We start from the raw sequence: 24,346 nt of genomic DNA, 5'->3' as shown, positions 1-24,346 counted from the left end.
TACAGTGGCTGAAAAGCCCAAAAGCAGAAAGCAATAATATAGTTGGAAATAAATAGAACTGGGGGGATTATAATTACTGATCTAGCAAAGAAAACACATTAACTAATAAAGTGATAAAATTCATTACCCTAATTTAGGAAGGGTTAGGAGTATTTGTTATGATAAAAAACCAATATGGATATAGAAAGAGCTGAAATCAAGTGTATTTGAAATATGCCATAGTACGTGACACTAGGCTTGTGAAAGCAGTAACATTTAGTGGAAGAGAGGAAAATATAATACCCAAAGAGAATCCAAATACATATGAACCTGTACATAAACCTAACCTGCTTTTATTATTCAGTACAATCTCCAAGTCTAGATGTAGACTAATATAAAGTAGGGGTTGGCAAACTTTGTAAACACTTTAGGTTCTGAGGTTCTGTGGGCTATAAAAGGTCTCTGTTACAGCTATTCACCTCGGCCACTCTAGGGCAAAAGCAGCCATACACTATACAGAAACAGAAGTGTGGCTATGTGCCAATAAAACTTTGTTTATGGAAGCTGAAATCTGAGTTGCATATAATTTTCACATATCATGAAATATTCTTTTTATTTTCATCCCAACCATTTAAAAAATGTAAAAACCATTCACGGGCCATACCAAAAAAAAAAAAAAAAGATGACAGAACAGATTTGGCCATGGACTATATTTTGCCATCCCTGATAGAAGAATGCTTTTCGGTATTAGAAACACTACAACAGAGGCGCCCAGGTGGCTCAGTCATTAAGCGTCCACCTTCAGCTCAGGTCATGATCCCAGCGCTCCGGGATCGAGCTCTGCATCAGGCTCCCTGCTCAACGGGAAGCCTGCTTCTCCCTCTCCCACTCCCCCTGCTTGTGTTCCCTCTCTCACTGCCTCTCTCTCTGTCAAATAAATAAATAAAATCTTAAAAAAAAAAAAGAAACACTACAACATCCTGATAAACAAAAAGGAACAACCAAGTCTTACGCCGCACAGCAATACTTACCAGAAACGAAAAGGCATACTAATAAGCATGCCTCATCTGAAAAACAGTGACGAAAACCATTAAGAATATTTATGAGAATTATGGGGTGCCTGGGTGGCTCAGTTGGTTAAGCGCATGACTTTGGCTCAAGGTCATGATCTCAGGGTCCTGGGATGGAGTCCCACATGGAGCTCCACACTCAGCAAGGAGTCTGCTTGTCCCTCTCCCTCTGTCCCTCCCCTGACTCATTCTCTCTCTCAAATAAAATCTTTAAAAAAAAATATTTATGGGAATTGAATTAATTACACAAAAAAATTTCAAACAATAGTAATGGATGTCCAGCAAGCACTCAAAAACTATTTTCAATATTATTAGCAAAAAGATATTCATACTGACTGGCAGAGAAAAGATAAAGGCAATGAATGATTCCATTTCAAAAGTAGTACAACACAAATCAGAATGAAGAGTGATTACTTTTGGGGCACCTGGGTGGCTCAGGTGGTTAAACATCCAACTCTCAATTTTGGCTTGGGTCATGATCTCGGGGTCCTGGGATCAAGCCCCACGTCAGGCTACGTGCTGGGCATGGAGCCTGCTTGAGATTCTCTCTCTCCCTCTCCTCCTCCCCCCACTTTCATGCACACTGTCTTTAAAAAAAAAAAGAGTGATTACTTTTAGCTCTAAAATTTCCTGCCACGGTATTTTCTCAAGAAAGTCTAAAATTCTTAAGACTAGAGTAACTTTTATTTCAGCACCAGGAAGCTGTTATTTACATATAAGTTTCTAGAAGAAAGGTGAGCGAATGACAAAATATTTGAGACTTATGGCTCTAAAAAATTACCCAAAGGATTTCTCAAAGGAAAATATTAAGATTAGGGTCAAGATTCCAACCTTGGCTACACATGTGAGGCCAATGCTAAAACCAGCACGGTGAACTGACCTTTACCAAGGATCTGTTCCATTTAAGAACCTACAAAAAGTCAGTATTTGATAAACAGCTCAGAGCTCACCTATTCCAATACCTAACCACTTGCTGCTACTTCTCAGTTTATAAGTACAAGGCGCTTAAGCAGAACTATTTGTTCAAGAACAGGAGAATTATACTACTTGGTCTCAGCCCAATCTTGTGTTGCACACCCTGTAGCACCAACAGAAAGAGTAGAGAAGCCACTTACTTATCACTATGAGAGGTGCCTTCAATCACCATATTCACCTGATCTAGAAAGGGAGGCTTAAAATTCACAATTAAACAGAGCACCACTACCTGCCTTTTCCAGATAAAACTGCATTTTGAGAGAAAAAAGCAAATCAATACTCATTTTGATTTCACAACCTTGAACAATGGAATGCTGACAAGGCACCCGGCTATACATTCACCCAAACCACCTGTCACCAACATCACCCTCAAACAGAAAGGGCTATTGTTATGTAGTACACTACAGAGATAGATAATATCCCATTGCCATGGCAACAAGTTTTCCAGAAGATATGCTAGCCCATGAAGAATGCAAAAGAGAACAAAGCTCTTTCTTTGCACTTGCCTTTACTTTGCAATATATGAGGAAGATTCTTTTTTAAGTCCTCGGTTTGCTCAATAGGGCCTTAGTAAGTCTAAGCAATGTACGAAGAAATTCTGAGTGGACGCATATACATATACAGCTATTTTGGGGTAAGGAAGAATCCCTACAGGAATCTTATCCTTCAAGGAAAGAAAAATGCCAAACAAATGCTAGGTCATACCTTCAAATGTTATAATATACTTTCTACTCCCCTCAGTTCATCTCTGGTCCCTAGGGCAACCTTTCCCACCATGTGCAGCTACTCTTGGCAGAATCTCCAAGAGGGCTACCCTATTGCTGTATTTTTCCCAGTGCCCTAAATAAGAACAAACCCAGCAACCCATGGAAATGTCCCATTCTGATCAAAAAGCACACACATGCAGACATCCCATATCTAAATGCAAACAGACAACCCCAGAGTCTTCAAAACTTCCCTAAAATGGGAAGCAGCAGCTCAGTCCAGCCCTCTCTTGTCCCTCATTTCCACCCAAGCCCAACTTGGCACAAATGGACTTCCCTTGCCCCCTACACAAGCCATGTCCCATTCTCCCTAGGATCCAGGGCAGTGGTTCCCAGTTCACCTTGTAGCCTGTGCTGGCTTTTCCTCCATTTGTTCCCCCAGAACCACAACCCTTCTTCATCTACTCTGCCCAGGAAGCTGGTCTCCCTAAGCTTCAACACCCAGGCTTTCCTGCCTCTGGCTTCCAGTTGGGCACTGTAGCACATCAGACAGCAGGAGACAGAGTTGGTTATTTGTCCCTCAGCTCACCAGCCCCTCCCTGGCCACAGTTTTGGCAATGACTGCATTCTTCTAGACCACTGTTCCTTTGGGGGAATCACACCTTTCACAGCTCCAGCAACAACATTCCTTTCCTGGGCCCCTTCAGATCTAGGGACAGCAATGGCTTCGTGCTGCTGCTAATCTCTCCGTGCCTCCACGCTGCTTTCAATAAAACCCTCTGAGTGTGCCATTTCCTTCGGGGCCCCGAACAACACATAGCCTTACCCCAATTTCTTTTTTCTAATGGTTTACAATCAATTTAATATGTATTTTTAAACATAATCACACCTGAGCTAAAGTCTTATCCCTTTATAAAAAAATAAAATAAATTCTATGAAACAAATACTTAAAACTTCAAACAGTAAGAGAATGTGTCAAATGTGGAATTTTAAATCAGCTGATATGACAGATTAACAAACATTTTAAAGTTAGCTAAAAAGGTGTAAATACTTATGTAAATTTTGTATGAAAGAAAAAATTGGGGGGCGCCTGGGTGGCTCAGTCATTAAGCGTCTGCCTTTGGCTCAGGGCGTGATCCCGGAGTTCTGGGATCGAGCCCCACGTCAGGCTCTTCTGCTGGGAGCCTGCTTCTTCCTCTTCCACTCCCCCTGCTTGTGTTCCCTCTCTCGCTGGCTGTCCCTGTCTCTGTCAAATAAATAAATAAAATCTTTAAAAAAAAAAGGAAGAAAAAATTTGATATATATTGATTTTTAAAAAAAAATAAGATGGAAGGGTGCCTGGGTGGCTCTGTCAGTTAAGTGTCTGCCTTTGGCTCAAGTCATGATCCCAGGGTCCTGGGATCGAGCCCCACGTCAGGCTCCCCGCTCAGCGGGGAGTCTGCTTCTCCCTCTGTCCCTCTCCCCCCCTTGTGCTCTCTCTCTCTCAAGTAAATAAATAAAATCTTTTAAAGGATAATAAAAATAAAAAATAAGATGGAAATTTATTTTCTCTTTCATGTGAAAGTAGTACAAAACTGGACTGTCTTGGACTAATAAGGCAGCTTTATAAAGGTATGGGACCCAGGCTCTCTCCGTATATACATATTCTGCTGTTCTGCCATGCTCAACATGTACCTTTTACCTCTAAACCACCACATAAGCACCAGCCTTCACATTCCAGTACAATTAACATAGAGTATATTAGTCTCAGGTGTACAATATAGTGATCCGACAATTCTCTACGTTACCCAGTGCTCATCATGGTTAGTGTACTCTTAATCCCCATCACCTATTTCATCCATTCCCCCTCTGGTAACCATCAGTTTGTTCTCCAGAGTCTGGTTTTTTGTTTATCTTTTTTCCTTTGTTTGTTTCTTAAAATCCACAAGAGTGAAATCATATCGTGTCTTTCTCTGACTGACTTATTTCACTTAGCATTATACCGTTTAGATCCACCCATATTGCTAAAAATGGCAAGATTTCATTCATTTCTTTCTTTTTTTCTACTTGAATCATCAAATTATATTTGGGAGAATTGACATAGAAATATTTAAAAAGACAAGTTTATTTCTAGAACCACTGAGCCCACATTAACATAAATATTTAGTATCAAAATAAAATCTTGAAAATGCTTTCTAAAATTTAAACTGAGCAAAAATTCTACTAAACCTTGATTTCCCCACCAAGCCAATGTATTAATTTTTCTTCTCATCATGTAAACCTCTTCTTGACATTTTTCAATCCCCAGCTTAAATTTTCTTTTTTTTTTTTTTTTTTTTAAAGATTTTATTTATTTATGTGACAGAGAGACAGCCAGCGAGAGAGGGAACACAGCAGGCGAGTGAGAGAGGAAGAAGCAGGCTCCCAGCGGAGGAGCCCGACGTGGGACTCGATCCCGGAACGCCGGGATCACGCCCTGAGCCGAAGGCAGACGCTTTAACGACTGCGCTACCCAGGCGCCCCTTCAGCTTAAATTTTCTTAAGCATTTTATTCTTAAGTAATCGCTACACTGAACATGGGGCTCTAACTCACAACCCCTAGATCAAGAGTCACATGCTCCATCAACAGAGCCAGCCAGGAGGCCCTGAAGTAATAATATTTTAGATATATTAGGTAGAATAAAATAAATTATGAAGGGGTGCCTAAGCCTTACCCCAATTTCTGATGGCTTCCTTGGCTTTGAAGTTTAATCAGCCTTGACCCTAGACTGTCTCATGTTCTGCTTTACCACACTGAAGCTCCTTAGAAGTAGGTTCAAATCTCTTACTCAGACCCATAGATAGACTCACCCCTTCAAAGCAAGAATTCCAACATTTACACAGAATTGCTATGAAAGCCATAGCCTCACCATTGAGACATCATTAGGAAACCCCCCCTTTCTTTTTTAGTTTGTCTCTTCAACAAAGACTGAATTTCAACCCAAATATTTATGAAAAATATTACCAGAAGTCACTTATCTATGTGACCGTGGGCAAGTTACTGAAATCTCTGTACCTCCATTTTGTCTTCTTCAAACTGGGGGCAATAATACCTACTTTGTGGTTAGTTGTGAAAATTAAATGAGATAAGCATTCTACAAGTTATAGGACAAGGCCAATTACATGGTAATCAGTAAATAAATGGTAGTAGTTAGCATGATTGTTATCACATATCTACAACCTGAGATTTTTCCCCAAGGGACAATTATCTGGAAACATTTTTGGTTATAACAACTAGGGGAAGGGCAGATACTGGCATGTACTGGATAGAGACCAGGGATGCTACTAGACATTCTCTAATGCATAGGACAGCCCCCACAGCAAAGAATGATCTGGCCCAAAGTGTTAATAGTGCCGAGGTAGAGAAAATTGATATAGAACAAAGAATAAATTAAAAGAATCTAAGGGTGCCCGGGGGGGGGGGGCTCAGTTGGTTGCGTGTCTGACTCTTGATTTTGGCTCAGGTTGTGCTCTCAGGGCTCTGAGATCCAGCCTTGAGTGAGGCTCCAAGCTGCGTTTGGAGCCTGCTTAAGATTCTCTCTCTCCCAGGGCGCCTGGGTGGCTCAGTCGTTAAGCATCTGCCTTCAGATTGGGTCACGATCCCAGGGTCCTGGGGTCAAGCCCCACATCAGGCTCCCTGCTCAGCAGGTGAGTCTGCCTCTCCCTCTGCCTCTCCTGCTTGTGCTCTCGTGCGCTCTCTCTGTCAAACAAATAAATCTTCTTAAAAAAGAACAAAAATGGCTATGTATTTTTAAAAGAAAAGATTCTCTCTCTCACTCTCCCTTTGCCCCTCCTTCCAGCTTGTACTCTCCCTCTCTCTCTCTCTCTCTAAAATAAGGAAGAAAAAAAGAATCTAAGACATCCGCATGGTAAATTTCACGCACTTGCTTCCAGTGCCATCTCCCAATAACATGATTCAAAGTTACCAGAGTGTATGCAAAGAAGAGAAATTAAAACATTTTAAAACAATTTTAAAGGAATCCTAAAGGAGAAAAAAAAAACTCAAAAAGCAAGCACACCAAACATCTCCAGGGTCAAAAACCTGGTTCATGTAAAATCATCTGTTTTTCACAAGACTGACCCTGAACTAAGGGATAAACAAAGAGATTATTTGCATTAAATATGTTCTTTTGACGGCATCAGGGCAAACATTACACATTTAAGAAAGCCTGCTTTAAAAAAAAAGCAAAAACAATTCTTAATTGCTGGTATTTATGGGATTTACATCAATTAGTCAGGAAATTAACACAGGTGAAACATTTAATTACCCCCAGGAGGCCGAACAAAGCTATTTTTCTGTAAACCAATGGCAAAGTGTTACAAATGAATTAAGACAAACCAAACGTTTACTACTAACCTAATATTAAATAGCCTCTCCTGGCCTTGAATTAAATTATGAGGAGAGCCGAGTTTCTCCAGTCTGTTAAAAATCACTTTTCCTTTCAGGTTCATCGTCTAGCCAGTCTCTGAAGTAGAGAGAATAGTGGTAAATAAAACAGGCCCAAAAGCCAGCTGGCATGCGCTCCACAGGGGTTCTCTGGAATGAAGAAGAGTAGAGAGGGACAGATAGAAAGGTCAGGAGCAGGGGCGCCTGGGTGGCATAGCGGTTAAGTGTCTGCCTTCGGCTCAGGGCGTGATCCCGGCGTTCTGGGATCAAGCCCCACATCAGGCTCCTCCGCTATGAGCCTGCTTCTTCCTCTCCCACTCCCCCTGCTTGTGTTCCCTCTCTCGCTGGCTGTCTCTCTCTCTCTGTCAAATAAATAAATAAAATATTTAAAAATTAAAAAAAAGAAAGAAAGGTGTTGAGCAGGGACTGGAGGGACTGGAGGGACTGCAGGGTGAAGTCCTGGTGGAAGCAGCTGAGCATTCATTCTCTCTGGCCTGCCTTCCCCCTCGCAGGGCTGACAGGAGGGTTAGGGACCACCGCAGCCTTATGGAATCTCATTCCTGACCCAGACTTGCCAGCAGTGCTGCTGCCATTCTGACTTTGGAAACAATCAACTATGAAGAACTGAAATTCCTAGTCCAGACACCTCACAACTCTTCAGAGCAGGACTTCTTAATCATTTTTGCGCTATGCCCCCCACCCTTTGGTAGTCTGCATGGACCTCTTCTCAGAATACTGTTTTAAATGCATAACATGACACACTTAAAATAGACAGGATTATAAAAGAAACATACTGAAATATAGCTATAAAAATATTAAAAAGCAAGTTTGTGGTAGTAATGCATGTGTTTGAATATGCATTACTACCTGCGATAATTATAATACGATTTTAAAAAATCCTATTTCTATAGGTGATGAAATCACAGGTACTACTACTACTGTGGTTTGTTGCCTATATGCACAATAGAAGGAAATGTTTGATTTCAGTTTGTGGCTGTGCAAATAAAAATGTATCTTTCTCCACATCTAAATTCACAGACCCCTGAAATGCACCCAGGCCTGCTTTAGAGTATTCCGGGCAGACAGGGACATGCAGGGCATTCATATCTGCTTTTCCACTTCTTTTCCTGCCTCCTACTAGTTAAGGGGAAAAACAAACTGCCAAAAGACTAAAATTGAAAATAATACATAAGAAGATAATATAGTTACCAGTTCTACTTGGCATAAGAAAATGAATTATGCATGAAAATGTATTTTAAAAAGATAAAGAAATTTTAAATGCGTTGTTGAGCAAAAACATCTATATTATCTGGCCCAAAAAAGCTAAACAGAGTAATTTTCTGCTTCAGAAAACTCTGGAAGGCAAGAGTGGTACAAAGTTCCTAAGGTAACACATACCACGAATAATTCTCACTTCCTGGTGTCTTTGCTTTTGAATAATCCTCTCCCCTTCAGTGCAGACAAAACCTGTGACTTGCTTCTATGGATATGGCAAAGGCAATGGGGTGTCACTCCTCTAAGCCAACTGGAGAGAGAGAATCTCCTTAAAGAAGCCAACAGCCAGGGGCACCTGGGTGGCTCAGTTGGTTAAGCAACTGCCTTTGGCTCAGGTCATGATCCCAGGGTGCTGGGATCGAACCCCGCATGGGGCTCCCTGCTCCATGGGGAGCCTGCTTCCCCTCTTCCCTCTGCCTGCTGCTCCGCCTACCTGTATTCTCTCTCTCTCTCTCTCTCTCTCTCTCTCTCGCTGTCAAATAAAAAAAATCTTAAAAAAAAGAAGCAGCAGCCAACAGCCATATTATGAACTGCTTATGGAAAGAGCCATGTGGCAGGGAACTGCAGGTGGTCTCTAGTAGCTGAGAGCTTCAGTCCTAAACTCATGAGCAACTGAATTCTACTAACTATGACATGAGTTTGGAAGAGGTCCCCAAGCTCCACAAAGGAATGCCACCCAGCATTTCAGCCTTGTGAAACCACAACCTGAGGACCCAGCTAAGCCATGTCAGGACTCCTGACCCAAAGAAACAATAAGATAATAAATGTGTTGTTTTAAGCTGCAATTTAAATTTATGCAAAGTCATTATAGAGCAATAGATAATTAATGTAGTAACCAAAGAGGGGGGTGACCAACCATCCCAGTTTGCCTGCAACTGTCCTGCTTTGAAAACTGAGTCTCATGCCCCAGGAAACGCCACAGGCCTGAGCAACCCAGGCTGGTTAGTTACTGCTATGATCTGAATGTGTGTCCCCCACAAAATACGTATGTTGAAATTCTAATGCCCAATGTGATGGTATTAAGAGGCAGGGCCTTTGGAAGAGGGTAGAGCCCTCATGAATGGGATTTAATGCCTTATAAAGAGGCTCCAGAGAGATCCCTAGCCTTTTCCACCATTTAAGGACACAGCAAGAAGGTGCCTTCACCAGAAGGCAAACATGCTGGTACCATGATTTTGGACTACCACCCCCAGAATTACAGGCAGTAAATTTCCATGGTTTATAAGCCACCCGGTCTGTGGTATTTGTTATAGCAGCCCAAACGGACTTAGTTGCCCACCAAAAGACATGTACTAAAGAAGAGAATGATGCAAATACAAAATCTTAGATACTTGCCTTTACGAAACAAAGAGAAAATATGAAAAAAAAACCTGGAAAGGAACCAAACCCTCTTTAAAAAGTTACTGATAATTAGTGAAACAACTCAAGATTTCCTCACAACCAATTTTCCATAGCCTTAAAGTAGGACAGTTCCCAGTTATGCATGTGAAACTAGGCCAATATTCAAATCCATCTTGCATTTTTTTAAGTGATCTCTAACCCAACTCAGGGCTTGAACTCACGACCTCAAGATCAAGAGTCAGACGCTCCACCGACTGAACCAGCCATGCACCCCCATTTTGAATTTCTAGTCTTCACTTTTGTTACCTTTTCAGTCTCCCTATTGGTTTACCCAATCATTCTAAATCAGTCTCAAATACCGTTATCTTAAAGACTGCAAATAGCTGGATCATGTGGAACCATCGTTCAGTCTTGCCATTTGACCAAAGGCCAGATACCTTTTCTGCTTATATTAAACCCTTCCATGTTCCCATCTCCTCTGACCATTCCCATGTTCCTTCTTTAAAGATAAACCCTATGAATCATGTGATGTCTGAGACTTGCTTTAGGATAACAGAGCGGGTAGGGTAGAAAAGTGAGAACATAGAACAGAACTGACCACACGTACACTGATGGTTGTTGAGCATGGATGGCAAGCACAGAGGAGTTTAATGTATTATTCGATCTACTTGTTTGAGATTTTCCATTTAAAAAAAGATGAGAGGGTTGGGGGAAGGGGTAACTGGGTGATGGGCATTAAGGAGGGCACAGGATGTGATGAGCACTGGGTGTTATGCGCAACTGATGAACTGTTGAACACTACATCTGAAACTGATGATGTACTATGTGTTGGCTAACTGAATTTAAATTTTAAAAAATGTAACAAAAATAAATGTCAAGATGGTGATATTCATTCACAGGATGCACCAGAAATTAAAAAAAAAAAGATGAGAAAAAAAGCAAGCCTATGAAAGCCCAATCAATTAACTCTAAGGTCTTCTAACACTTGAAGAATATCAGTGTGCATTCTGCTACCCATAAAGGAGCTTTTAATATACACATTTAGCACAGTCCCCCAGTCATGTGACATTCTATACAAATAAAAATGCCACCTACTTCCCTCAGGCATAAAGGCCTCTACAACACCATAATGATGAGTCACTGTAAAATAGGTAATGAAGATTTTTTTTTAAAGATTTTATTTATTTATTTGTCGGAGAGAGAGACAGCCAGCGAGAGAGGGAACACAAGCAGGGGGAGTGGGAGAGGAAGAAGCAGGCTCCCTGCAGAAGAGCCCGATATAGGGCTCGATCCCAGGACCCCGGGATCACGCCCTGAGCCAAAGGCAGATGCTTAACGACTGAGCCACCCAGGCGCCCCAGGTAATGAAGATTTTTAAAAATGAAACATAAATGAACTAGAGCTACATGTGTCAACAAAGACAAATCTCAAAAACATAATAATGAGAGGAAAAACAAGTCGCAGGTTACAGACTACAATACTCCTAATTTTAAGTTGAAAAGTCATACAGGGGTGCCTGGGTGGCTCAGTCAGTTAAGCGCCTGTCTGCCTTCAGCTTGCGTCATGATCCCGGGGTCCTGGGATGGACACCCCTGTTGGGCTCTCTGCTCAGCAGGGAGCCTATTTCTCCTTCTGCCACTCCACCTACTTGTACACTCTCTCTCTTTCTCTCTCTGTGTGTCAACTAAATAAATAAAATCTTCAAAAAAAAAAAGTTGAAAACCCACACAAAACAATATATTGTTTTAGTGACCTATACACACACACACACACACACACTGTACAGATACACACACAATATCCACACGAATAATAAAAGTATTAACATTTTTTTGTTTTATTTTGTAAAGATGTTATTTATTTATTTGTCAGAGAGTGAGAGAGAGAGAGCACAGCAGGGAAGCATCAGGCAGAAGGAAAAGCAGACTCCCTGCTGAGCAAGGAGCCCGATGTGGGGCTTGATCCCAGGACCTTGGATCATGACTGGAGCCCGTGGTAGACGCTTAACCGACTGAGCCACCCAGTTGTCCCATTTTTTCAATTCATGCACACCAAATTCAGGACAGCAGTAACCTCTGGGGTTGGAAGGGAAGAGAATGGGACCGGAGAAGGAGGCCACAGGAAACTTTCACACTGAATGAACTGTTTTACTTATTTGTTGGGTAGTCCTCTAAGTTTTGCACACCTGAAGTATTTTTCTTATAAGAGTCAACAAGCAACTATTACACAAATGTCCCTCTTTTAACCACACAATAGTTTGGCTCTGGAACTTCCTATATCTGCTGGCATTCTTTCTTTCTTTTTTTTTTAAGATTTTATTTATTTGACAGAGAGAGAGAGATAGCCAGGGAGAGAGGGAACACAAGCAGGGGGAGTGGGACAGGAAGAAGCAGGCTCCCAGTAGAGCAGGGAGCCGGATGTGGGGCTCGATCCCAGAACTCTGGGATCATGCCCTGGGCCGAAGGCAGACACTTAACGACTGAGCCACCCAGGTGCCCCTGGCATTCTTTCTTTTTTACAAAAAATAGAACACTATCTCAAATAGCATACATTCTTACTGTTTTAGTATTCTGGCCTCTATGTCCTTAAAGTCTATGTTACAAAGGGATATGATATAAAGATGTAAAAACAGAAAACTGCCTTATTTGCATTTTTTAAAAAACAGTTCCGGCTAATAATCTAACAATGGATAAAGTTCACAAAATTTTGTCTTTCACCTATAGTTTTCTTTAATGATTAAACAGTTGCTTCAATGAATTACAAGAAAACCTTTCAATAGGACTTCTTCCCAAAGGTGAGTCCATGCATGGGGCACCTGGGTGGCTCAGTCAGTTGAGCTTCAGACTTTTTTTTTTTTAAGATTTATTTACTGGGGCGCCTGGGTGGCTCAGTAGTTAAGCGGCTGCTTTTGGCTCCGGTCATGATCTCAGGGAACTGGGATCAAGTCTGGCATTAGGCTCTCCTCTTATTCAGCAGTGAGTCTGCTTCTCCCTCTCCCTCTGTGATCTCTCTCACTTTCTAAGAAATAAATAAAATCTTTTTAAAAAATAAAGATTTTATTTATTTGAGAGAAAGAGAGCATGCACACAAGCGGGAAGGGCAGAAGGAGAGGGAGAGAGAATCTCAAACACATTCCATGCTGAGCTGGGAGCCCGACACAGGGCTCAATCTCACAACCCTGAGATCAGGACCTGAGCCAAAAACTAAGAGTCGGACACTTAACTGCACCACCCAGACGCCCTGAGCAACCGACTCTTTTTTTATTTTTTGAGATTTACTTATTTACTTTAGAGAAAGACAGAAAGCAAGCACAGGGAGGGGTGGAGAGAGAGGGAGAGAGAACTTCAGCAGACTCCTCGCTGAATTCAGAGCCCCACTCGGCACTGATCTTGTGACCCCCAACATCATGCCCTGAGTCAAAACCAAGAGTTGGACACCCAACCAACTGCACCACCCAGCCACCCACGTCGGACTCCTGATTTTGGCTATGGTGGTGATCTCAGGGTCGTGGGATGGAGCCCCCACACCCTCTGCACTCAGCGGGGAGTCTGCTTGAGATTCTCTCTGCCCTCCTTCCACCCTGCATGCTCTCTCTCTCTAAAATAAATAAATCTTTTAAAAAAACAAAAATCTGATTCAGCGCACAGGAATTTTTAAAATATCCCCTGCTTCTAGCAGCTCTGATTTACTTCTTTACCTCAATCAAAGCCGCTTAAACGATCAGACATTTATTGGCTTTTTTCCAATTCAATGATTTTCCCTGCTATTACAGAATCAGCAGTGTTTTATAGCTATTCCCTTTAATGTCTAAGAGTTAACCATCAGGTTAGAGAAAGACAAACACCATATGATCTCATTTACATGTGGAATCTAAAAACAAAAAACTTGAACTCATAAATACAGAGGACAGATATGTGGGGGAAGGATGGGTGAAAATGATCAAAAGTTACAAACTTCCAGATGTAAAATAAAAAAGTCATGGGGATTTAATGTACGGCATGGTGACTATAGTTAATACTATATTATATATTTGAAAGTTGCTAAGAGAGTATATCATAAAAGTTCTGATCACACAAAAAAATGTTTAGCTATCTGTGGTGACGGATGTAGACTTACTGAGGTGATCATTTCACAAAATATACAAATACCAAATCATTATGTTGTATACCTGAAACTAATATAATGTTACATGTTAATTATATCCCAATTAAAAAATAGACTATTTAGGAACAAATAGTCCTTAAATTTGTATGGAACCAGAAAAGGCCCCAAATCTCCAAGGAACTGTTGAAAAGGAAAAACAAAGCTGGGGGCATCACAATGCCGGATTTCGAGCTGTACTACAAAGCTGTGATCACAAAGACAGCATGGTACTGGCACAAAAACAGACACATAGACCAATGGAACAGAATGGAGAACCCAGAAATGGACCCTCGGCTCTTGGGGCAACTAATATTTGATAAAGCAGGAAAAAACATCCGGTGGAAAAAAGACAGTCTCTTCAATAAATGGTGCTGGGAAAATTGGACAGCTACATGCAAAAGAATGAAACTTGACCACTCTCTCACACCATACACAAAGATAAACTCCAAATGGATGGAAGACCTCGATGTGAGACAGGAATCCATCAAAATCCTAGAGGAGAACATAGGCAGCAACTTCTACAACATCGGCCAAAGTAACCTTTTTCATGACACATCTCCAAAGGCAAGAGAAACAAAAGATAAAATGAACTTGTGGGACTTCATCAAGATAAAAAGCTTCTGCACAGCCAAGGAAACAGTCAAAAAAACTAAGAGGCAGCCCATGGAATGGGAGAATATATTTGCAAATGACACTACAGATAAAAGACTGGTATCCAAGATCTACAAAGAACTTCTCAAACTCAATACACGAGAAACAAACAAATCAAAAAATGGGCGGAAGATATGAACAGACACTTTTCCAATGATGACATACAAATGGCTAACAGACACATGAAAAAATGTTCAAAATCATTAGCCATCAGGGAAATTCAAATCAAAACCACACTAAGATACCATCTTACGCCAGTTAGAACGGCAAAAATTGACAAGGCAAGAGACAACAATTGCTGGAGAGGATGTGGAGAAAGGGGATCCCTCCTACATTGTTGGTGGGAATGCAAGTTGGTACAGCCACTCTGGAAAACAGTGTGGAGGTCCCTTAAAAAGTTAAAAATTGAGCTACCCTATGACCCAGCCATTGCAATACTGGGTATTTACCCCAAAGATACAGACGTAGTGAAGAGAAGGGCCTTATGCACCCCAATGTTCATAGCAGCATTGTCCACAATAGCTAAATCGTGGAAGGAACCGAGATGCCCTTCAACAGATGACTGGATTAAGAAGTTGTGGTCCATATATACAATGGAATATTACTCAGCTATCAGAAAGAACGAGTTCTCAACATTTGCTGCAACATGGACGGCACTGGAGGAGATAATGCTAAGTGAAATAAGTCAAGCAGAGAAAGACAATTATCATATGATTTCTCTCATCTATGGAACATAAGAACTAGGAAGATCGGTAGGGGAAGAAAGGGATAAAGAAAGAGGGCTAATCAGAAGGGGGAATGAAGCATGAGAGACTATGGACTATGAGAAACAAACTGAGGGCCTCAGAGGGGAGGGGGGCAGGGGAAAGGGATAGACCGGTGATGGGTAGTAAGGAGGGCACGTATTGCATGGTGCACTGCATGTTATATGCAACTAATGAATCATCGAACTTTACATCGGAATCGGGGATGTACTGTATGGTGACTAACATAATATAATAAAAAAACATTAAAAAATAGACTATTTAAAAATAAAAAAGAGTTGACTATCATAAAAACTAAAACAAATTATGACTATTTCAAATATGCACAGCATTCCCAGAGACTAAAACACCATCCTAAAAGATAAATATTATAAATCAGTCTATATACTTTAATTCATTACATCGAATACAAAACTTGCTAGTTTAAGGTAGATATTTTATTTCTAGAGGTTATATTCCTCTTTTTTTTTTTTAAGGTAAGCTCTACACCCATCATGGGGCTTGAACTCACAACCCCTTTATCAAGAGTCATGTGCTCTGGGGCACCTAGGTGGCTCAGGTGGTTAAGCATCTGCCTTGGGCTCAGGTCATGATCCTGGGGTCCTGGGATCAAGACCCCCATGGGGCTTCCTGCTCAGGGGGGAGCCTGCTTCCCTTCTCCATCTGTCCCTCCTCCTGCTTGGGCTCTCTCTCTCTCTCTCTGTCAAATAATAAAAAAAAGAGAGAGAGACAGGCGCCCGGGTGGCACAGCGGTTAAGCGTCTGCCTTCGGCTCAGGGCGTGATCCCGGCGTTATGGGATCGAGCCCCACATCAGGCTCCTCTGCTGTGAGCCTGCTTCTTCCTCTCCCACTCCCCCTACTTGTGTTCCCTCTCTCGCTGGCTGTCTCTATTTCTGTCGAATAAATAAATAAAATCTTTAAAAAAAAAAAAAGAGAGTCATGTGCTCTACCAACTGAGCCAGCCAGGTGCCCCTCTGGAGGTTGTATTTCAAATTGTTTCTTAAATAAACTGAAGAATAAAAAACATATGCATTGGAATGTAAACTCTATGAAGACAGAGATTTGTGTTTGATTCATTGTTGTAACCTCAGCACCTAGAACTGTCCATTTTGAGCAACAGGAACTCAAATGCATGCCAAACCCAAACCTGATTCCCACCACACCACCCTATGCCTTCTAGTAAAATGCTGGCCTTTGAACACCAACAAAATACTTGACGACCTGAGAAACCAATCATTCTAACATTTGTAGTTCTTTGTCTTAAAACAAAAACTATGTTTCTCAGACATTCATATTTTCTTTTTTCTATTTTAAAGGGTTGTGTTCTACCATTGTCACCTAGTACTGGTCTGGCTTTTAAAATAAATCAGCAAATGAACATAAATACTGTAAAGATAGGACCAAAAGACCTTTTCAAAATAGGCTATTGTGATGCATTAAAATATAATTCAAGATGGCAAATAAGCTTATGACATGATGCTCAACATCATGTCATTAGGGAACTGCAAATTAAAACAACGAGATACCACTATGTTCCTATGGTCAAAATCAAAAACACTGATATCATTAAATGCTGGTGAGAATATGGAGAAACATGAACTCTCATGCATTACTGAGGGGGCTGCAAAATGATACAGCCATTCTGGAAGGCAGTTTGGCAGTTTCCTGCAAAACTAAAGACACTCTTACTATAAAATCCAGCAATCACACTCCCTGGTATTTACACAAAGGAGTTGAAAACTTGAGTCCACACAAAAATCTGCACACAGATGTTTATAGCAACTTGATCTATAACTGCCAACACTTGAAAGCAACCAAGATATCCTCCAGTTCATGAATGGATAAATAAACTCTGGTACATCCAGACAATGAAGTATTATTCAGCACTAAAAAGAAATGAACCATCAAGCTATGAAAAGACATGGAGAAATCTTAAATGCATATTATTAATGAAAGAGGCCAATCTAAAAAGATTACATACTGTGTTTTTCTAACTATAAGACATTCTTAAAAAGGCAAAACTATAGAGACAGTAAAAAGATCAGTGGTTGCCTGGGGTTAGAGCTACGTGGAAGGGATGACTATGCAGCGCACAGAGGATTTTTAGGTCAATGGAACTATTCTGTATGACATTTTAATGATAAATACATATCATTATACATTTGTCCAAACCCATACAATGTTCAACACCAAGAGTGAACCATAATATAAACTATGGGCTCAGGGTAATTATGATATGTCTATGTAGGTTCACCAATTGTAACAAATGTACCTCTGGAAGGGAGTATTCCTAATGGGGAGGGCTGTGTATGTGTGTGACGAGGGGGTATATGGGAACCCTATGCACCTCTCCCTCAATTTTGCTATTAACCTAAAACTGCTCTAAAAAAATTAAGTTTTAGGCACCTGGGTGGCTCAGTTGGTTAAGAAACTGCCTTCAGCTCAGGTCATGATCCTGGAGTCCCAGGACTGAGTCCCGCTTCTCCCTCTGACCCCCCCCCCATGCTCTCTCTCTCTCTTTCTCTCTCTCATTCTCTCTCAAATAAAATTAAATAAATAAAAAATTAAGTCTTAATAAATATATTTTTTTTAAATGTAGAATGTACAACACCAAGAGTGAACCCTAATGCAGCCTATGGACTTTGGGCAATAATAATATGTCAATGTCAATGTCAACTATAACAAATGTACCAGTCTGGTGAGGGATGTTGATAATGGGGGAGGCTGTGCATGTGCACTGGTAGGGGATGTATGGGAATTTTCTGCACCTTCCCCATAATTTTGCTGTGAACATAAAACTGCTCTGAAAAAATTAAATCTATTAAAACATATATATATACATTTCAATGGAAAAAAATCCTTAATGTAACTCATTTTCATGACAAAGTAACAGGTATAGTAGTGGGTTTTTTTTACTGCAAGAAGGAGACAAAATTAAGTATTTTTGTAAAACATTTACTCCAGGTAAGATTTTCGCCTTGCCTGAAATGTTATAGTAATCTTAATTATATACTTATGAAAAAAAAAATCTGGCTGTTACCATAGAAATTACCAGGGATGGTTAGTGACTCCATGATTTGGGCAGTTATACCTGTTGGGCCACTTAATTCTGAACTTACAGGTTCCTGTTTAACAGGGAAAGGCTAAAAATGTCTACATTTGTTTTAAAGAATGGCTAGGGGCACCTCGGTGGCTCAGTCAGTTAAGCATCTGCCTTTAAATCAGGTCATGATCCCAGAGTCCTGGGATCTAGCCCCGCATCGGGCTCCCTGCTCAGTGGGCAGTCTGCTTCTCCCTCTGCCTCTCCCCCTGCTCATGCTTTCCCTCTCTCTCTCAAATAAATAAATAAAATTTTTAAAAAATAAAATAAAGAATGGCTAATACACTCATGGGGAAATGCAAATTGAGGTAAATGGAGCATGCACACACATACCAAGATACGACACGACACACCACACCACACACCACTAAAATGGCTGGTAAAATTAGGTGGCTGCTGACTGCTAGCTTTGTTTGAATCTCTTCTGATTACACTTTCCTGTCCAGGATGCCTCTGATGTTCATTTTTTTTTAAGATTTCATTTATTTATTTGACAGAGAATAAGCACAAGCAGAGGGAGCAGCAGGCAGAGGGAGAGGGAGAAGCAGGATCCCCACTGAGCAGGGAGCCCCACACAGGGCTCGATCCCAGGACCCCGGGACCACAACTTGAGCTGAAGGCAGACGCTTAATGACTGAGCCACCCAGGCACCCCTCTGATGTTTTTACCCGTATGAAGAATACTGGATTATTACAATTATATTAGATGAATGGGGAAGGATGTATTTTATTTTGCTGGGCTGAATAAGAAAACTTACAGCTCTGAGAGATTTACTACAAGCAATCTTCTAGGCATGTCTCCCTTTGCCAACATCTGAAGCAGTCTTCTACAAGCAGGTTTCAACTGGACGTCAAGAATATACACTCACTCATGCAAATGCACTGTGCCTTGGGTTCTTTCTAAATCATATATACTTCAAGGGAGCATGGATTCTAACACCAGGAAAGTCCCCTCCCCAATTCGAAAAAAAAAAAAAAAACTTTTTTCAGGGCGCCTGGGTGGCACAGTCGTTAAGCGTTTGCCTTCGGCTCAGGGCGTGAGCTCAGGGCGTGATCCCGGCGTTATGGGATCGAGCCCCACATCAGGCTTCTCCACTAGGAGCCTGCTTCTTCCTCTCCCACTCCCCCTGCTTGTGTTCCCTCTCTCGCTGGCTGTCTGTCAAATAAATAAATAAAATCTTAAAAAAAAATAAGACACGGACTTTTTGTCTACCTAGTTCAGCTCAACCACAGAACAGCAATTGCAGAACTTTCTACATACAAAGGACTTCTTAAGGGCTAAACAACCATGCTAAGTTCTATGAATATTAATTACATTTTCAGAAATCCTCTTTAAAAGGTGAAAGATTACAGAGTGGCTAAAGTTATGCTCACAAACATATAGGCATATGCATGCTCCAGCAGTATAAAGCGCAGTCTTTAGTGGTAAGAAAAAAAAATAACCTACAGATACAGTGACATTGCAAGTGAGCCACAAAACCCTCACTAATCCTCTAGAACTAGATTTTAAAATACCACTTCCTACTCTAAATATTCAATTGATGTTAACTTTCATACTATTGTTTTTAAGAAAAGCTTCATTTCCATGCACCCCTATGTTTATAGTTTATAGCAGCATTCTTTACAACAGCCAAGATATGGAAGCAGCCCAAGTAAATATATATTTACCATAAATAGCATATATATTTACTATAAGTAATATATATATTTATTATAAATAATATATATAAAGAAATATTACTCAACCATCAAAAAGAACGAAATCTTGCCATTTGCAATGATATGGATGGGGCTAGAGTATAATGCTTAGCAAAATAAGTCAGTCAGAGAAAGACAAGTACCATATGATTTCACTCATATGTGGAATTTAAGAAATAAAACAAGCAAAGGGAAAAGAGAGAGAGAGAAATCAAGAAACAGACTCCTAATTACAGAGAACAAACTGACGGTTACCAGAGGGGAGGGGGTGGGGGGATGGGGGAAATAGGTGACAGGGATTAAAGAGTGCACTTGTCCTGATGAGCACAGGATGATGTATGGAAGTACTAAATTACTATATTGTACACCCGAAACTAATATAACACTGTATGTTAACTGGAATTAAAATTAAAACTTAAAAAATTAATTTAAAAAAGCTTCATGTTTTGGGCCTGATATTAAGAATCTTATCAACATGAAAGCCTGGTGACATCAAAAGACGATGCTTATCAAGTAGTCTTTCTCCAAGCTCCAAGGAAAGCACAAAACAAAAACAGCATGTGCTGTGGATCACTCCCTCCTCCTTTTCCAGGTATGGAGCAGCTAAAAGGAGGTAGCTATGACACACATTACTTTTCAGTTCTATTTCAAGTCCAAGTAATAAGATGGGAAACTACAGCTGTCTCCTATGGTGGATGTCTGGGGTCTATCTCTAGCCCCAAACAGTAAGCTTGGCTTTGCCTTGACAGACATCCTCTTGCAGCCCTTTGTCCCTGCTCTGCAACTTATTAAGGCTTTCAAATTTAATACCAATATCTAGAAATATGTTAAAGAGCAATTACATATAGTATAGATATATATTACATATATATAGGGCGGACAACGTTCAGCTCTGGGCCCCTGGCTCTATATACATTCAAATACATACATACACACACACACACACACACACACACACACACACACACAAGCACACTTCAAGTTCGAATCCCAGAAAGTCACCCTGAGCGCCTACCCCTTTCCACCCACCCAGGAGAGGTAAAGGCAGGAGCGGCGAGCAGAGGTTAAACCAGACACCAGCCAAAACAAACACCACTTCCAGAACAAGGCAAACTTTGGGTCTGGGCGACTGCAGAGCCCCAGCAATGGCCGGGGGAGGGGAACGAGTATCAGTCTGTCTCAGGGGAGGAAGACGCGGAGCGTACCCAGCACTCCTGAGCTGCTGAGGAGGCCGGTGCTCCCCGGGGGCCAAGGGCGTCGCCGCCATCCCCGACTTCGACCTGGCCGAGGCCTCCAGGTCCTTGGGCAGCCCTATCGCCCCACCCCGCCCCCTTATCCCCACAGAAATGGTCCCCAGAGACCTGCTGTGGCAGGGGGGCGCGGAGACCTACCTGGTGCAACGTCTCGGCGGGCAGCTGCGACGCCCGGAACAGGTCGGCCACGGGGCCCGCTGCTGCGGAGACCGCGCCGGGGACTGCCCTAGCGGCCTCAGGGGGCCCGGACCCAGGGCCCCCGCCTGCGGCGCCGGCGCAACGCGCGAAGAGCTCGGAGTAGCACTGCTGCTCGCCCTCGCTCAGCAGCAGCGGCTGCCCGGAGCCGCAGCCCCCGCCCGCCGCCGCCTCCATGGGGCCCAGAAGGGGGTCCGGCGGAGCACCGTCACCGGGTGAGGAGCCGCCGCCTTCGCCTCAGCCTCCGCCGCCTCGGTCTCGGCCTCGGCCGCCGCCGCCACCGCCCCCAACGCCCCCACGCCCCGCAGCTGCCGCGCTGCCGCTTCCTCCAGGCGCGCGCCGGCCCCGCCCCCGGACTTGAATGTTGTGCCTCCGCCGCGCGGCACATGGAGACAGGCGCGGAGTGGACCAATGGCAGCCTGGGATCGCACCCCGGCCCCGCCCCCACCATATACCCCGCCCCACCTCGCCCCGCCCCGCGCCTCGCCAGGTAACTAACTCCGCGGGCCGCCCACCCGGCGGCGGGTCACCTGCCCCGCCCTCAATCCCCAGACCCCGAGGGCGGGGGCCTGCGGTTGGCGCGCCCACCCAGCCCGGGAAGAGTGACTTTGGCTCTCCTCCCTGGTTGGGAAGGGAGACAACTAGACCCACCTGGAGTATGGCGCTTTTCAGGGGTCGGAGAAAGCTGTGGTGATTCCTCCCTAGAACGTTGGAGCAGGTGCGGCGCCCTTCACAGAAAAGGGAGGAGGCACGAGAAATTAAGCTTCCGTTTTTTTCGTCGCAGTAGCGCTTCTGTCCTGAAAAAGCTGGAGGACAGTGATCTCCATACGAACTAGGTCCCAGTGACTGCCCATAGCGTTCACAGGGGTAATGAGGTTAGGCCACCTTCTCAGGTCTGACTCAAACCTGCAGTTGAACCTTTAAAAGGAATAGCATCAGTTAGTGTTAAATACTAGAGTAGTAAGAGTAAAAGGAGCCCTGGGAAGAAGAATATGTAATATATATATATATGAAACACTAACAAAGAAAAAATAAGTCCAGGATTAAGCAAGCACTAATAAAAATACATTTTATTTTAAAGAGATACATAAATCTTTCACCCCAAATAATTTTATTTTAATTAAAAATAGAAACTATCTCAAGAAATAGCACTGATGATAACAAATATACTTTGGTATTTTGGTCAACTAAAATAAGGAGGAAGGACAGGAAGACTGGGAAAAAATCAACAGGCCATAGAGGGGGAAGGAATACATAAGAAGAAAAATTATGAAGGCGCCCGGCTAGTTGAGTAGGTAGAACATAGGACTCTTGATCTTGGGGTCGTGAGTTCAAGCCCCACGTTGGGCATAGAGTTTATTTACAATAAATAAATAAAAGGTTTTAAAAAGAAAGAAGAAGAAAAATTATGTCAGTTGATGGCCGGAGTAAGATTTTCCTTTTGGAATCTAAGGACATGAAATAGAGAAGAGGATCCACTCCAAAAGCAGGCAGTTCTCATCTCTTCACTAAGATTTCCTAAGATTTTCCACATTTTGCTTTAGACCTGCCAGGAGAGAATTAAGACAGCAATAAGCTTGCAGACAAGAGTACGGAAAGGGTAGTGAAGTAAGAAGCAGCAAACACTATCTTAGCTGGGGAATTTCCATTTCAAAATCTAACCACCCACTGTATTTTCCACAACCGTAATAATTTCTCAGGAAAACTGGAAGCCAAGATATCATGTTTACTCTCTTCCTACCTTTTTAGTCATACTCGGGATTCCCTGAGAATGACCCACCATTCTAATGGAGGTTAGAAAGGGACCCACCCTTTGTGATAAAAGCCAAACCCTACTTTTCCCTGTAACACCTGGGAAAAGAAATGTGAGGTGTAATAATCCCTGACATTCATACAGTTCAAAGTTACATTATCTCGTTTAAGTCTCACAGCAACTCTCTGAGGTAGGTTGGGAAAACATTTTCACCTTCATTTTGCAGATGAGAAAATGGATACAGAGATGGTGTGACTTACTCAACTGAATACTAGATTCGGAGCTGCTGTTCATTACTCAACTCAGTTTAATAAATTTGACAGATATTCATCAGCACCACAGATACTGCAGAAAGGCGTAGAAAGTCTAACATCTGTGCCTATCCATCAAGCAGCACTTATTGGTAGAACAGGAAGTATTAACTGTGTCCCTACTGGAGTACTGTGAGGAATTAAAACAGATACAAGATGTGTTCTTTTCAAGGAATCTGCAGCTTCGCTGGAAAAGACAAAACTAACACAACAAATAAAAACAAACAATAAAAGACAATATATAATTAAGTGCTAAATCGCATACCCTGGGCTAAGTGCTGTAGGAGTTTAGAGAAGACAGAAAATCCACAAGCCGGAGCCCAGCCAGGAAGGTTTAATGAAGAAGGTACCCAGATGGATGTTACAAATGGGAGAGACTGAGGGAGGAAAAAGGACAGGACAGAGAGGGGGGCTCACAGGAGGAACCCCCAGAGACTTGGTGCCAAGGAAGTGGTGAGTGTGGGACAGCGGGCTGGAGTGGGAGGGAAGGGGTCAGCCTTTCTGGGGCTCTGGGATGCCAGAGGAAAGCTGCTCAATGGAGGACAAGAAGCAGAAGGGACCCACCAACAGTAACGATTACACCCAGGACACCCAGGAAAATATGGCATTTTTAAAATGTTTTAATATCTAAGGAATGCCAAGTACTGTTCTTTATTTCTACAACAGTTTTTTGAATAAAAGAATAGTTATCAAACTTCAGAGTAAACACAGATAAGAATATAATAACTAG

General features: G+C 42.2%; 1 protein-coding gene across 7 annotated transcripts in view; it reads right to left on the bottom strand.

Annotated features, from left to right (window-relative positions):
- Nucleotides 1-21,788, bottom strand: part of REPS2 (RALBP1 associated Eps domain containing 2) — a 215,800-nt gene extending 194,012 nt beyond the window's left edge. For all 7 annotated transcript variants that reach the window (XM_057310284.1, XM_057310293.1, XM_026480258.4 and 4 more), the window contains exon 1: nt 21,496-21,788. In XM_057310284.1, the coding sequence (XP_057166267.1) occupies nt 21,496-21,729 (234 nt within the window). In that variant the 5' untranslated portion in view covers nt 21,730-21,788. The remainder of the gene's footprint in view (nt 1-21,495) is intronic.
- Between the last annotated feature and the right edge of the window lie 2,558 nt (nt 21,789-24,346).

Source organism: Ursus arctos, chromosome X (genome assembly GCF_023065955.2).
Source record: "Ursus arctos isolate Adak ecotype North America chromosome X, UrsArc2.0, whole genome shotgun sequence".
NCBI classification, from domain to species: domain Eukaryota; kingdom Metazoa; phylum Chordata; class Mammalia; order Carnivora; family Ursidae; genus Ursus; species Ursus arctos.
This window is presented reverse-complemented; position numbering and strand designations above follow the sequence as displayed.